Source organism: Phragmites australis, chromosome 2 (assembly GCF_958298935.1).
Source record: "Phragmites australis chromosome 2, lpPhrAust1.1, whole genome shotgun sequence".
NCBI classification, from domain to species: domain Eukaryota; kingdom Viridiplantae; phylum Streptophyta; class Magnoliopsida; order Poales; family Poaceae; genus Phragmites; species Phragmites australis.
This window is the reverse complement of record NC_084922.1, coordinates 49,786,186-49,802,003: the sequence shown is the minus strand read 5'-3', so window position 1 is coordinate 49,802,003 and position 15,818 is coordinate 49,786,186. Positions and strand designations below refer to the sequence as shown.

Sequence of the window (15,818 nt, the reverse complement as noted above, 5' to 3'; positions counted from 1 at the left end):
GATCAGTCCGAGTGAATAACAAGTTCTACCACGTAAATGTCCGACAAGACCACGTGAGTCACCCAGCGAGAAAGCAAGTGAAAAATATATCAAACAAGAGCAAAATAACTCGACGAGAAAAAAAAAACATTTCCATACCCATGACAGTTTAACTCTTTACTTTTTCTATTTCTCTCCTCTCTAACTTCCGTCAAGTAGATTCGAGCTCGCTGAGTACTTAACCGAGTGCTTTCGAGCTTCTCGACTCAATATCTCAACCCTTATTATATGTCCTTACTTATATAGACTCGAGTACCTAACTGACCAAACAAGTTATCTCTGACTTTATCTAGACTTTATGCACCTGCACATGTACGTTCCCAAACAAACATATAAACTCCGACACAAAAGTTTTGAACCCTTATCATACTCGACTTAACATATACACATGTATAAAATTATTCGAACTTAATCAGTTATTATGTATTCATAAACTCATAGACCTTCTATATGAATACGTATGACAACTTAAAAAAAAACCTTCTTAACTTCTTACCTACCTACATCGAGTTACAAATACTATTAATCTTAACTTACAAAACAATATTAATTTCCATCAGACACCACCCCGCGCATCGATGGGGCCGGGCAAGGGCAACGCGCGCGGGGGTCAGCTGAGGCAACTCTCAGCCTCAGCCTCAGCCTCAGCCTCAGCCGTGGAGACATTTCAACGACGTACCCCACGGGCGGGCAGTGCCGCAGACAGAAGCATGCCATTATATGCTCCTCGCAAAGCGCGATCCGCTCGCGCATACAATACGATACCATACGCGCGAGAGCGAGCGATGTGCCTACTTGTCATGCCATGTGCGGACTGCGTATACAAGCGTTGGCACCAGGGCCAGGCTGAGGAAAATTCAGCAGCCATACTTGCCCAAGTGTCCATACCAATAAAAGAAGGGACGGGCATATAAAACACCAAAGCTAGAGATCGTCACCGAGAGCGTGAGCGGCCGCCTATAGTCGGAGACAGCCAAGAAAGAACACGCGCGAGGTACAGACGCACGGAGAGCGAGATATAGTAGGCAGCCAGAGAGCAAACGACATGGCCGACTACCACGGTCAGCCGGACGGGGACGGGCGGCTGCCGGGGGGAGGCGGGGCGTTGGGTGAGGAGATCAAGGAGCAGGACCGGCTGCTGCCCATCGCCAACGTCGGCCGCATCATGAAGCAGATCCTGCCCCCAAACGCCAAGATCTCCAAGGAGGCCAAGGAGACCATGCAGGAGTGCGTCTCCGAGTTCATCAGCTTCGTCACCGGCGAGGCCTCCGACAAGTGCCACAAGGAGAAGCGCAAGACCGTCAACGGCGACGACGTCTGCTGGGCCTTCGGCGCGCTCGGCTTCGACGACTACGTCGACCCCATGCGCAGGTACCTCCACAAGTACCGCGAGCTCGAGGGCGACCGTGCCGCCGCCGCCGCGTCCTCACGCGGCGGCGCCCCCCCGGACCACCCCGCCTCCAGCTCGGCCGCCGCCGCCGGCGCCAGCGGCAGCGGTCATTTCATGTTCGGTGCCATGGACAGCAGCGACAACAACAGCTCCAGGCAGCTTTAATCTTTCTATCGATGAAGAGTTATTTCTACTCATTTTTTGAGAGGTGAGTCGTAAGCTATAAATGTATTCTTGTTAGTGGCACCATTAGGAGTAACTAGCAACGAGTATCCGATCCAATAGCTAGAGTAGTGGTTTTGCTTCTGATCTGGGGTGTATTATTGATGTGATAAGAGCCGGTATCATAGATTGAAACGCCGGGAACGAAGATTATGGCGAAGGCGAAGACGTGCCGGAGGTGCAAATCGATTGATTCGGTCTCATTTGGTGTGAAAATGTTTGTGAAGCAGTTCTGCACTTCAAAAGGCGGTTTAATTTCAGTATTTTTGTAGCCCGGTAAGAATATCCTAGATTCGAAATTATCGATGTACTTGGTTCCTACTTCAATTACTTCTTAGAGAGTTCGTTGGTACTAGGTAGCTTGCTAGCTCAGACATATATGCTGTGTAAGTTTCTGAATCTTGATGAGCAACTTGACAGTAACACCCCGACCACTTCGGTGCGGTTAGATGCTGATTCATGCAAATCATTACACATTACTCTCTTTAAGCGCTGAATTTGTGCTAAGGTATTGGTATTCTTGCATCATCTTGTACGTTCATTATCAAATTTGTTGTTCTGGAAATTAATGGTTGATTCTGACTCAACTGTGTAATAGAACAATGCGCGCATTTTCTACGCTGCCTCCACTAAAGGTAAAATTAATTGCTTGCATAGATTAATCCTCTTAAAAGCAATCAAGTGAGAATCAAAACGGAGGGATTTGCACGATATATTTGTATTTGTTCAATATTAGAGACTTACCTAGACATATAGTATATCCATTTTTTGTGATTTTTCATGTGATTGTATCATAGGATAAATTATCGGAATTTTAAGTACTCATAGCAATTGGCATGCCTGTTTCATCACTCTCAGTGGTGCAGTCTTAAATGCTCGTAGGACACAGAAATTGATGTTTCTTTAACCACTGACATCATAAATGGATACATGTCCAGAATCGATCCAGTACTTGCATCAGAAACATTATGTTCATTCTTTTCTGCTTGTTTAAACTGATTTTGTCATCTAGATCTAGTTAAAGATGTTAATTAGTCTAGTTGTTGCAAATGAACTATGGAGCGCCAGTTGACCTTTTAAAGGACTCATAATATATTGTCACTTTGTGTACGGTGCGGTAATAGGATATGCGTTTGATCTAATCTATTCGATTTTTGGTACCCGACGTTATATAACCTACGAACCATATGTGTAGTACCATTGCTAAATATAATTATTTGCACCAAATAGGTTAAATGTAACGCAAATCAACATGTATACATGCATGTCTATAAGGCAATTTAGGTGAGTGCATGAGTCTTAATTTGTGTGGCCTTGCAAAGTTTTATCATTACTATAGCCAGATTCATTCAGTTGCCGCAGTCATATAGTATCATAGTTACCTGAGACTGAGAGATGATCTTACCATTTTATACAAGGTAACTGACGAGTGCCTACACATTGTTGGTAACGACCTCAATCTCTAATTCTATTGCGATTGGCAATTATGATCTATATGCATAAGAAGGTAGTGGTTGTTGCAGGAGTTTCATGAATTTATTTGGATAAACAATTTTGTTACATAAGATGTAAAATGATTATTAATAGAGAAATTCAAAACTGTTTTGCCATTTTTCCTGTGTTTTAATTTGTAAATAAAAGGTTAATTGTGCTTTACTTGTTGTTTTCCTTTTTTTTACGGAAATCACTATGTTGCAATGTGGGGTTCTCATAAAGATTTGTCGAGTCTTAGCTGAGCTACCCAGTTTCATCGCCAATCGATCTACATTGGTTCTATAGGTGCTACAATGGTTCTGGTCTAAGTTGAGCTGCTACTCAAATAATATTGCAACTTTTATCACCAATCTACTCTTCTTTCTGTCGGTAATTCGGTACCATGCACATTGGTTGTTCTACTATATATGTCTGGTTTCTCAAGCCTTCTATATTTTCTACTACATATCGGGGACCATATTTCGTGCAAATAATTGTGAAATGAATCTGTTCGTGCTTGCTAGTGGCTAGGTGGACCTTCGAGTAATAATAATAGTAACTGCTGAAATAACCAGGATTCAGAAATAAATACTCTAGTACTAGTCGTAATTGCTTAATTTAATCAGTATGCAAACGTTGGCATTGTCGCATATAATTGTCGCTAACTTGTCAAACCAACCAGAGTACACCACTATTCGCTCTCTCAACAGACTTCATGTTCTCCGGATAGACCTTCCAGCTCCAAAACAAAAGGCAGAATATCACCACCGAGACAAAACTGCATGTCTAGTGTATAGGCCAGTGGCATTTGGTTTACCCAACTTGCAGCAAAATCACAATATATGTGAGCGCCTCTTTAGCTATATATAGTTAGATGCATACATTCATATTTTCTCTTACTATGATCTTATTTGACAGAGTTCTAGATCCTAATTCTACATCAGATATTGTATTTATAGATTAAAGTAAAATAATTTAAGTATCTATTTTTAGACAAAAATAGAAATAAAATAGCGTACTAAATACTTTCGATGTACTCATAACTCCAGCTCTATAAATTTCTAATTTTCTATAGCTAAATACCACACTCTAAAAAAAATTTGGAACTATGTCAAACAGGATTTATATGTAAAAAATGCTAGCAGCAGATTAATTGAACTAAATTTGTAACTATGTCAAACAGGATTTATATATAAAAAATGCTAGCAGCAGATTAATTGAACTATTGAAGGACGCATGGTTCCATCAAATGGGGGAGCTTCCTGGGGAACACCTACCACAGCAGGTAGCAGCAGCAGCAGCAGCAGAGGCATCAAAAGATGAACTACTCCTTGCCAGCTGATTGGCTGCTCCCTCTAGCCTCTGTGTAGCGTCGCTTAACCCCTTTCGGCGTGTGTGGTTTCGCTTCATAAGAAAAGTTGCAAAATAGTAGTACTACTAGCCTTTTATATGGTCATGTGGTCTATTAGGAGTTGTTAATCTTTCATCCCTTTATACTGTGCCTTCGCGAGAGAACAGTGTGGATGTGGTGGTGAGCATGCGCTCGTCTCAACGTTGATTCGGGTGGATCCACGGCCACGTGCCAAGGCGCTGGACGCAATCATCGTCGCCATGCGAGGGCCGCACGGCTTGTCGGCAGATGTCGCGCGCCTAGGGCATCCATCAGTCCGTCGCCGGCCCCGTGCAAAAGGACGCCGTCTCATTGGCCGTGCCTGCCTGCATGGCCATAGGCTACGGCAACTAGCAGCGGCCCAAAGGTTACACATGCTTCTGCGGTTTAACCCCTCTCTCTCTCTCGCATAAAAGTAACAAACTTCTAGCCGCATCAACTTTTCACGTATAGCTACAGTAGTACTTTTATCTCACCGGCATCTGCAGTACTCCTTTCTGAATCTATATCAACCTCTAGAATGGTTTGCTGGGTCAAAATATATTAGTAGTATAGGTATGTCTGGTAATATAGTAATTTATATGTTAAAAGAATGTACAAATTATGTATGGATAACCTCTTGATGGAATACTGAATTAGCTTCTTCAGTTTCAAAAATTGGCCAAAGGTAAAAAAAACCACCCATATCAACTATCAAGAACCTTTATGCCCTTTTTAAAGAAGATTAGTTCCATGTGTACGCAAAGCAATATAATTTAGAAATCCTTTAAGTTGGATATTTACAATTGTATATATATGGGTGAATAAATGCTTCACCACACAATTTATATTTGGTTCGTCGAATCATTAACATATTTAGAGTAGTGGAGAATAGAGTACTAGTTATCCTATATCAAGACATAACACTAAACACTTTTCTTTAGCGGATTAATAAATTCAGTAAACAAGTAAAAAAAACTCTAGTCACTTTGACATAAATAGAGCCAACCTCTTATAAATAAATAATATCGACATCAAAAAAGCAGTTCTATACATGATGTGAGCGGGGCTATATAACCCGCTCTAAGGAAGGTCATAGACGAACCTTATCCAATCTAAATATGAACGATAATTTCAATTTCACTGTTTTGGGTCAATTGGGGAACCCCCAACTTCAAGGCGTTGCTAGGGCATCAAGCTCAGCCTTAGCGGATGCCCATGGCGGTGGCGGTGGTGGGACCGGCGCCCAAGACAACCTCCTGCCGATCGCCAACGTGGGGCGGATCATGAAGGAGGTGCTCCCGCCGCAGGCCAAGATATCGAAGCGCGCCAAGGAGACCATCCAGGAGTGCGCCACGGAGTTCGTCGGCTTCGTCACTGGCGAGGCTTCGGAGCGGTGCCGCCGCGAGCGGCGCAAGACTATCAACGGCGACGACATCTGCCACGCCATGAGGAGCCTCGGCCTCGACCACTACGCCGACGCCATGCGCAGGTACCTGCAGAGGTACCGCGAGAGCGAGGAGCTCGCGGCGTCGCTGAACAGAAGCAGTGCCGGAGGCGGCAGAGCCATCCAGATCGACTTGAGGGCTGAACTGTCTATCTTTCGGGGCAACGAGCAGCAGGACAGAAATTGACTATCCATGCGTGCATGGATTGCAGTGTTCTTGCAGAATCAATCAATGCTCTCTCATCTTTGACGATGAGATTGCAAGAAGCTATCTCGCTATATATAAGCATGTTGAGTCGTATTTCCTTTTCTTGTCCGTGTTCTGATCATCTCTTGATCGTGCTGTACCATGTGTTCTTGTTCGTGAGTTCTACTATGTCGTAGTCGTACCCGATAGTACTACAGTTACGTTGTACAACTCCCTCGTGTATGGTTTGTTTGCATGCAACGGATGTGTACTTCAACTACACCTGATTTTAGCAGCATGCATCTCAAATTGTATAAGATCATACAAATTATGACTAGTTTGAAGGACGCTGCTACAATTGTACTTGGGTTGTTTAAATACCACGGATGGCTATATGGTTTTGTTTTCTTGAGAAGTGATTATTTGCTACCAAAAACTAAATTTTGCATAAGTTTTGAAGCTAGGCAGGTAAGGTATTTGAATGTGTGTACCGAAACAATCTTGAACAGTTAACAGATCAGGATCTCTATTCATAAGTCGACTGAAAATTGTTGAAACATTTTAGCCGGCGGTTTGAACCCCCCCGCCAGCGAGGTTTATGGTCCAGGAGATTAGCTTCGGCTATTCACCATTGCCCTTGGGCTTAGAGGGGAAGGCGGCGAGGCGGTGGCGCTGCCGTAGTTGTGGGATAGGAAGCCAGTGGTGGACGGGGTCGGCGGCGGGCGCAGCACAAACAGAGGTCAGGAGACGGCCGAGAAATACGACGGGAGGAGCTGACAGTGTGTGGAGACGAGAGACAGAGGAGGCGAGGCGTCGCGGTGGAGACGACACGAGGCGGGGACACATGGGAGAAGGGATCGACATTCGACAGTGAAAGCGTGCAGGTGTATGGGATAAACAAGATGAGCAGAAGAGGAAGAAACCTGTGAGCCCTAAGATGTCCATCCAGTGGCCAGCAGCGTGAGCTGATTATATATTTTCTTTAAAAAATGTTTCAGGCGACTAATTAACCACAAGTCTCTCCATTGACAGATTTTCAGTTGTATTTACTAATGATTTTGCACTGCATGTGGGCACGTCAAATTCTCCATCTAGCTTTCCGCACCGAATGGCAGCCATATATCTGGTGAATGCTTTGGGGAAAGAAGAAAATAACACCCAAACAAGCAAGGATGGCCAACACCCTCTCCTACTTGCTGCATCATTTTGGGTAAATAAATCCAACCCATCCCGAGCAATTGGGTCTTTTGATTGCCCTCAGGTGTAGACAGAAGGTGTGTTTGCACACTGTTCTATGAATAGATCGTATTAAGTTCAAGTGCCCCAACGGCACAACAAGAAAGTTGGGTCGAAGAGCGCAAAAGGCACAGCAAGTTATGTTTAATTTGCAATTTACAATAAAGTTTGTAGGGACCATTCCATGAAGAAATGTTCATACTCCGTCGATTTTGATGTTTGGATGTCAATATGCCTTTGTACGCAAAGCCGTCTTGTGTTGTGCGCAAAGCCGTCTTGTGATGTGCATCATAGGTGGTCACTATATTTGGATTCTGCATAAAGTTGTTCTCTGAAGCATAATGTCGTCCGACAACAAGTGTCAAGTTGGGAAGTGAGGATCAGCGTGGAAGCGCACTACCTGATAAAACCATCTCGAGTGACGCAAGAAATGATTTGGTTCGCATGGGGGAAGGCACCTTTTACAGATGTCGTTCACGTGTTAGAGCCCGCTTGTCACGAAAAGGGTACTTGTCATTACTAGAGGCATTGGTCCGACCGTGAAATTTGACTTCAGTATATTGGCGCAAGCAGCTGCAGATCGAATAATACTACTTCGACCACACTGTGTGGTGGGCTACTTATTGTACATAGTTTAAAAACTAGTTGTGGATGAAACCCTTTTACATTGCTTTTTGTTTTATATTTGTGGTTTGATTATATTCTTTTTGCAACTTTGTAAAACAAAAGAAAACTGCATATTTACAACACCCCCCCCCCCCTCACTCTGGAAGTAAAGAGGTAATATAACAAAGAATTTAAACGTATTAAAATTGGAACTATACGTTATCATCGCTAGAAGGCAAGAATTAATTATGGTTAAACACTTTAGATCTCACTAGACTGGTGGATATTAAACCTCAAACAAAGCTCGATCCCGATGTAATTGGTTAGGAAAACAAATCCATTTTCACCTTCAACTACGGTTGGGATTTTAGAAACAACGACCTCTTCACTGCAACGGCGTTGAGCTGAGGTTATTTTCACACGGCTTAATTTGGTCGACTGCTGTTTTTTTCCTCGTGGGATTCTTTGTGATGATCTAAGCTGTGATTTTTTTTCTTTTTCTTTTTTTGCATTGTCTTTCATTTTCACCACACACTGTACATATCTGATGTTCGATATTGTCTGTACAAATAAAACACTAATCTAATAAATCTAATCCACTGCTTTAGCAAACTGAGAGGAACAAATAATCGAAAACACTACCTTCAATTTTGCATATTATTGTGTAATGACATTCAAAACCATTGTGACGACATCTTAAATTTGTTGAGCATAGGATATAGATAGTTGAGCTAGGTCTTTCAAGTTGTTGGGTGATGTTCCTAAAAATTGCTACATCGGATTTTTGAAACTGCCATGCTCGTACGATAGGTAAAATATGATAAGCATAGGTTTGGATGCAAAGTATTTTTGGAGAAAATCATGGTATGAAAAACTTTGAGGTGTTTGGTTACCGGTAACATTGTAGGTCTTTTAGTTTTATAAATTGTAGTATGGCTAATATCATGGTACCTTGGGAGTTTTTATATAAAAAAAACTCCGCCCGCCACCTAAAGTGAAAGCAACAAGTAAAGAAATTAAGTAAGAAAATATAGAAAAGAAAAGAAACGAAGGAAGGAAGAGGTGGAGGAAAAAAAAGAGAAGTAGTACAAATGAGGCTCATGGGCCAGCCCGCTGTGTGCTATGGCGCTAAGGAGCGCGTGAGCACAAGCAGCTTGTGCAGCTTATCTGGGCCTCCGAGATTCGGCCGCATGGCCCAACCTCTCTCGGGAGGCGAAATGGCTACGCGCGTCCACCAACGAGAAGGGGGGGGGGGAGAGGTCGAGTTGAGTGAGCAAGGGAGCAAGTGGACCGCAACTAAGTAGTTACGAGTGAACCACACCAATCAAGCTGCCACCGCTTAGCTTCTGCAGGGCAACGTGATCGATCCAACGCCTTGCCGCCGAGAGTAAGTGTGGTGCGCGTGTATGAACCAGGCCTCTTCAGATCGCGAGCTCGTGCCGACGATGACGTCTACGCTTGCGGCCATGGCTTGGCTGCCCTAGCATTGCTCTCCAGAGTGCGCAGCGGGGGGGGGGGGGAATTCGATCACTGGGCTGGTTGCGGTTCCTACGTTCTAGGTCTCATGATGCATGCACCGTCGGCCCAGTAATATGGACCAAAGCAACACCGAGGCCCAGCTAAGTAGAATACCATGACTGTAGCTGAATCAGCGTGTTGCTTCTACACTCCTGTAAGGCTATAAAGCGCTCTCCCACAAAGAACACACACAAAGTGCTCTTAGGTTTTTTATCTATAACATCTTGCTTCATATGAAAGCTCATAACATTAACTTTTACGTTTTCATTTTTTCAACATGCAACTATAAGCTGAGATTATATATTTGCTGGAAGCTTCTGATCTATGTGCGCAACCAACATCCATGTGCAATTACCAAGGATGGATCACCACTACATGGATCAACGTCGCTCATCCACATCGAGTCATCAAGTGATTCAGCAGTTCAGTTCGACACGACTCCTACAACGATGCTAGTCCACTGCATGGCTCAACTCCCCTCTGAACCTCATGCTTTCTCTTATAACTTATTGTACGGCTCCGTTGAGCCTTGGTATTATAAATACATGTACTCTGATAATCACAAATCAATCAATTCAATCAAGCGTCTCAGCTCTTACATGGTATCGGCTTTCCTCCTAAGACCTTTTCTTAATGGGCGACGGCACCTCTTCCGCCATGTCATGTCCACATACACCGCCTCAAAATGTGAAGGCAGAACGCTATTTGAACTACCAACATATTGTCAGCACTCTTTTATTTCATGCGCATATGCATCCACATTTTTGGGTCGAATCTCTCCACACTGCAACCTACTTGCTTAACCGATGGCCTACTAAACCTCTCTAATTCATCACACCATATCAGCTACTATTTCATCAGTCACCTGATTATAATCACTTACATGTTTTTGGGTGCCTATGTTATCCCAACCTTACCACCACTTCTCCTCATAAACTCGCTCCTAAGTCTACTACTCGCATATTTCCTCGTTACACTCCAGAGTACAAAGGCTTAAATTTATCAAGTCGCAAGATTATTATCTCTAGGCATGTTATTTTTTATGAGTTCTCCTTTCCTTTTGCCATAGTTGCTTCTCCATCCACTCGGCCAGCGCCACCCACAAACGATCCAACATCCTCCACCTTGGATCTAGTGCTAGTGCGCAGGTCTGTTCTCTCCTCCGAGCATGCGATTCCTGCCTCGACTACTGCTAAGGAATCCGTTCCACACACATCCATCAACCCCAATTCCACTTCCTCTTCTAACCTGTTAACTGGGGCTCAGGTTGCGTCACATTCCACTCACCACCCTGTCACGCAACCAGCTCACTCTACGCACCTAGTAGCTTGTCCCAGTGATTCTGCACCTCTTCAACTTCCTTTACATCACATGCACACAAGGTCTCGATCTGGGATTACTATACCAAAGAAACTCTTCAATCTCACAGTGACTACATGTGTTTCTCCCATTCCTTCATCACATCGTGCTGCACTTAAAGATCCTAACTGGTACAACACGGTATTAGAGGAGTACAATGCCTGGTTTAATGACAATACCTGGAGCCTTGTGTCTCCTCCTACAAGGATCAATATTGTGACCAGAAAATGAATTTTTCATCACAAGACTAACCCTTATGGATCTATTTCACGCTACAAGGCTCGTTGGGTGGTTCATGGATTCACTCAGCAAGCTAGCATTGACTATGCTGAAACGTTCGGTACTGTCATCAAGCCAGCCATGAGTCGCATCGTCCTTAGCATTTCAACTTCCCTTGGATGGCTGATTCACCAATTAGATGTGAAGAACGCCTTTTTACATGGTAATCTCAGCCTTCTGGCTGCGCTAATCCTGCCTTTCCATCACATGTTTGCAAGCTCCATAAATCCTTATATGGTCTCAAACAAGCCCCTATAACCTAGTTTCTCTATTTCACTTCTTTTTTGAAGTCCATTGGTTTCTCGACTTCCAGAGCATATTCTTCTCTTTTTATTCTCAACACATCGTCATGTACTGCATTCCTGTTATTGTATGTTGCTGATATAATCTTGACGGTCAATTCTACCGGCCTTCTTACCACACTTATCTCTCGATTACACTCGGAGTTTGCAATGAGCGATCCTGGTCTGTTGCAACACTTTTGGGCATACAAGTACACTGAAATTCAAAAGGGTTGTTTCTTTCTCAAGAGCAGTATGCCTCAGATATTTTAGCTTGTGCCAAAATGTCTTCTTGCAATCCTTGTTCCACTCCCATAGATACCTCGTGCAAACTCTCATGTCATGATGGTCCTCCAGTTTCTGATCCAACTGCCTATCGTAGCATTGCTGGTGCACTCAAATATTTAACCCTCAGACGACCTAACATAACCTATTCTGCTCAACAAACGTGTTTGTTCATGCATGATCCAAAGGAACTACACTTTGGCCTACAACTCTACAATTCCAACAACCACGACCTAGTTGCCTATTCTAACTCAGATTGGGTTGGTTGTCTAGATACACAGTGTTTTACTTTGGGGTATTGTGTCTTTCTTGGCGACAATATTGTTTCATGGTCCTCCAAATGGTAAACTACCATCTCACGATCAAGTGCAGAAGCAGAGTATAAGGGAGTCGTAAATATTGTAGCCGAGAGTTGTTGGATCATACAACTCCTTGAAGAACTTCATCACTCACCGAAGAGAGCTATCGTGGTGTATTATGATAATGTTAGTGCTATGTATTTATCCTCTAATTCAGTTTATCACCAAGGACAAAACATATAGAAATAGACCTCCACTTTATTCGGGAGAAAGTTTCTCTTTGGTAGATCAAGGTTCGTCATGTGCCTTCATCCTTGTAGTTCGAAGATATATTCACCAAAGGTCTCCCAAGAGTTTTGTTTCAATACTTTAGGACCAATTTACACATCTTTCGGAGTTCTGATTGGAGGAGGGGAGGGGCTGGACGAGGGGTGTTGGAAGCTTCTTATCCACGCGCGCAACCAACATGCATGTGTAATTGTCATGCATGTAATTTTTTGATCTAAAACTTTAATTTAGAGCTGATAAAACTAATACAGAATTGATATTTAAAGATAGTTCTAATAAAAATGGTATTGAAGAATCTGTAAGACGGGCAGCCATAGAAATAACCAATAAAGTTGTAAGAACTCTGACCCTAAATATAACTATATATATAACGGTAATATGTACCATCAAATTGAAAATGCTAGGCGCACCATTATACACTGACACCACGCAGCTTCTGATATGTCGGGCATCAAAGACGTACAGTTACGGTAAAAAAAATGATTACAGTAAAAAAGGACGTACAAAGGGTGAATAGTGGAGTTACCCGGCGAACCTGCTTGCTTTAGTTTGTAGTCGCCTTTAACCTCTCAGTTCTGTGAACGATGAAAAGGCATGCAAATGTATTCACCGACGAGGCAGGTTCAGAGGAAGAACGAGGAGGGTAGGCAGTAGTCTAATAAACCACTGTTCACTAACTGCTGTGTCTATTGCAGACATTGGCAACGTCTTGGCGCTGTCACCAGGGGCCGTCCGTCACATCTGTCGCTCCAAAGGCGTCACGTCTGGCGACACGCGGAGGGAGAAGAAAAGCTGGGCGAGGCCCGGCCTTCTTCTCCGATCAAGTCAGGGCTAGGAGGGATGCTTTTCCAAAACAGGCAGGCGGTCCGCGGTCTGGTCTGTTCACGTCGATGCGCACCGGCAAACAGCAACTGCAGGCCGGGAGTGTGCCTGCGCGGAAAGCGGCTTTCCGCCAAACCTTAACCTCAGCGGCAGGGCTTGTCTCTTGTAGGTTTAGCAGGCAGCTTTGACTTTATAGCCACCTGACCTCGCACTCGCAGTATCATTACCCCCATCTGAACGAAAAAGATTGTCTCGTCAAGTCTACTTCTGAATGACTACTCAAGAACCCGCTCCTGCTCTTTTTTTCTTGCCCAAACTTTTTAGGGAATATGTTTGCAAAAAAGGGCTGAACTAGTACTGCTAACAGTCAGTATTGTTTGCTTACTGACAGATAGAATGGATCATGATGCTTGAGGAATCCTCATCGGATCATTCATATAGAATGAGATGAAAGATGATCTGCCAAAGATAATGTATGTTCCTACTCGATTTACATCTGAATGACCGATCGATATGGCTAGACTGGCTATCCAATCGACTGGATTAGATCGTTGGTCGCGGCAGAGCAACTGAGCAATGTGTGGCTTGTCTATCTAAAGCTCTGTTTGATGTTCAGGAAACAATCCTTGTCATTCTCACTGAGCCACGCTACTGCTAATCTACTATCCTAATACATCTCACATCAGGCCAGCTTAAACTTTCCTCGCTACTGTGAGCCAATAATGAGCGCTGAGAGAGATTAAGTGTTGATCAATGATCGATTAAGCGGCGAAGATTCTGGACGCATTAATGAATGGAGCCACCGATGATTTACTACATGACCATAGCAGAATGTCTAGTGGTGTAAGTTGCATGCAGCCTCTAGCTCCCTGTTGTATATTCGATTTTCTTTGAAATGTTACCATTAGTTTCGGGTCTTAGCTTAGATCTACACGTTGTTAATGCTCTCATGTTTGTAACTTGCCTACTATATTCTTCAGCTGCTAGCTATCCTCGAGGCCTCTCTGTATAATGGTGCTCATACGCTATTCTATTTATGTAGCTCCTTTTGTATTTACTTCAGTGATGAGTTGAGGAATCAAACCGCCAAATCACACGATTAATTCAACAATGACACTACGCCGGGAGAGATGCTGAGGGAGAGAGAGAGGGGGGGGGGGTGTCAGATGGTGCAACTTGATAGGCAGTACACCAACAGGACAAAAGCAAAGATCTGAACGAATCCAGCAACAGGGCGGCTGGCCTCACCTTGATGCTGTCTGCAGAAACAGATGCCTCTTTGCCCTATTATTCATCAACGTGTGCCTTACTAGTGTTCATCAGCTTATGAGTAACTGACCAATCGTAAGTTCGTCAACCATCTCCGCTAAAACTACAAGACGGCGGCCTCGAGCTTCCGTGGCAGTTAAGAACGAGTACAGATGTCCAGTAAGATACTAATATTCAGTACTAAGTGCTGACTGAAAAAGCTGCCACGGATTGAGAGAACAAACAGGCAATTAAGCACATATGCATAGTACGTATGCTTCCTTTTCCAGAAGTGCTTATTTCAGCATGGGCTCCAAAAGAATACGCACCGCATTTTGCGATGAAAACAAATTGGACAAGACAAACAAAGTGACATGCCATCAGTACTACAGACAATGCACAACAATAAGCGGCTGTATGATAGAGTATTAGAGACGATCATTTTTAACTCAAAAATCTTAGAACGGGAACTATGAACAGATTAAGAATCTTTATCTACGTATTTTGTTTTTAATTTAGACTAAAATAAATATTAAAAAACTTTATTTTACCTTACAAACTTTAAATTTTATATGAATCACGGCTGGAGCTCTACGATTCTAGCAATGTAAATATACTAGCTATATTCCACGAGCTTCGTACGGATGAAACTAAACTAAGCAACTAACTAAGCGATTCGTGAAAAATCAAGTTGAAATATGTATTAGTTTATTTACGATGAGTGATTGATATTGGTATTTATTTAGTTTGATGATCTTCGATTTTGCATGAGCTTTGATGTGATTTGAGATTTCATTTGAGCATATTGATTATAGGCTAACTGGAATTAGAGTTGAAGATATGTGTTTGCTTATCTCATGGTGTGCAGGTGATAGAAGCAACTCGGTGGTCGACAACGGAATGCTCAGAGTTAAATGAAGTGCTTGGTGCCGGACGATCAAGGAGATCGGATAGAGTCAAGTGTGATACTAGTTGAACACGTAGTGGTCAAACAAAGCATGAACGACGGATGAAGACAACATGTTGACAAAATCAAGCGAAGGGGATGCCGATACAAGTGACAAGGCGGCCCGAGGGATCGGGAGCGGGAGAGACTTGTCGGCAGTCCGGATTATAAGGCGGAGTACACGCGTCGACATCGAAACGTTTACTTAAGGTGTAAGCAAGTGGGGAGTCACGCTTTGAGAAGCGTGCTAAGGTTACGTGATTTGGTCTTAAAATCGTGAGAGGACTAGAGAAGTACGTGGTACCATCGTGAAGCTTGTGTCTAGTCGAAGCCAGTCGTGAAGGCGATGCAGCCGTTCGATAAATTAGAAAAAAAATAGACCAAAATACCCTCTGTGGTAGGTAAGAGTGTAGTACAAGATAAGGATATTTTGAGAAAAAGTTAGAAAACTTAGAGATCAAGTTTTCTAGGCATATAAATAAAGTGATAGGGCTATAAGAGGAGATGAACCAACTATTTTGAGC

The 15,818-nt window shown here is 43.3% G+C and overlaps 2 protein-coding genes across 2 annotated transcripts; both read left to right on the top strand.

Annotated features, from left to right (window-relative positions):
- Positions 1-871: 871 nt before the first annotated feature.
- LOC133909553 (nuclear transcription factor Y subunit B-1-like) lies at positions 872-4,010 on the top strand. Its single transcript, XM_062352026.1, has one exon. It carries the CDS (start codon positions 1,085-1,087, stop codon positions 1,592-1,594), a length of 510 nt encoding a protein of 169 aa, XP_062208010.1. The 5' UTR covers positions 872-1,084; the 3' UTR covers positions 1,595-4,010.
- A 1,597-nt stretch (positions 4,011-5,607) lies between these two features.
- Positions 5,608-6,418, top strand: LOC133909552 (nuclear transcription factor Y subunit B-4-like). Its single transcript, XM_062352025.1, has one exon. It carries the CDS (start codon positions 5,615-5,617, stop codon positions 6,125-6,127), a length of 513 nt encoding a protein of 170 aa, XP_062208009.1. The 5' UTR covers positions 5,608-5,614; the 3' UTR covers positions 6,128-6,418.
- The last annotated feature ends 9,400 nt before the right edge of the window (positions 6,419-15,818 follow it).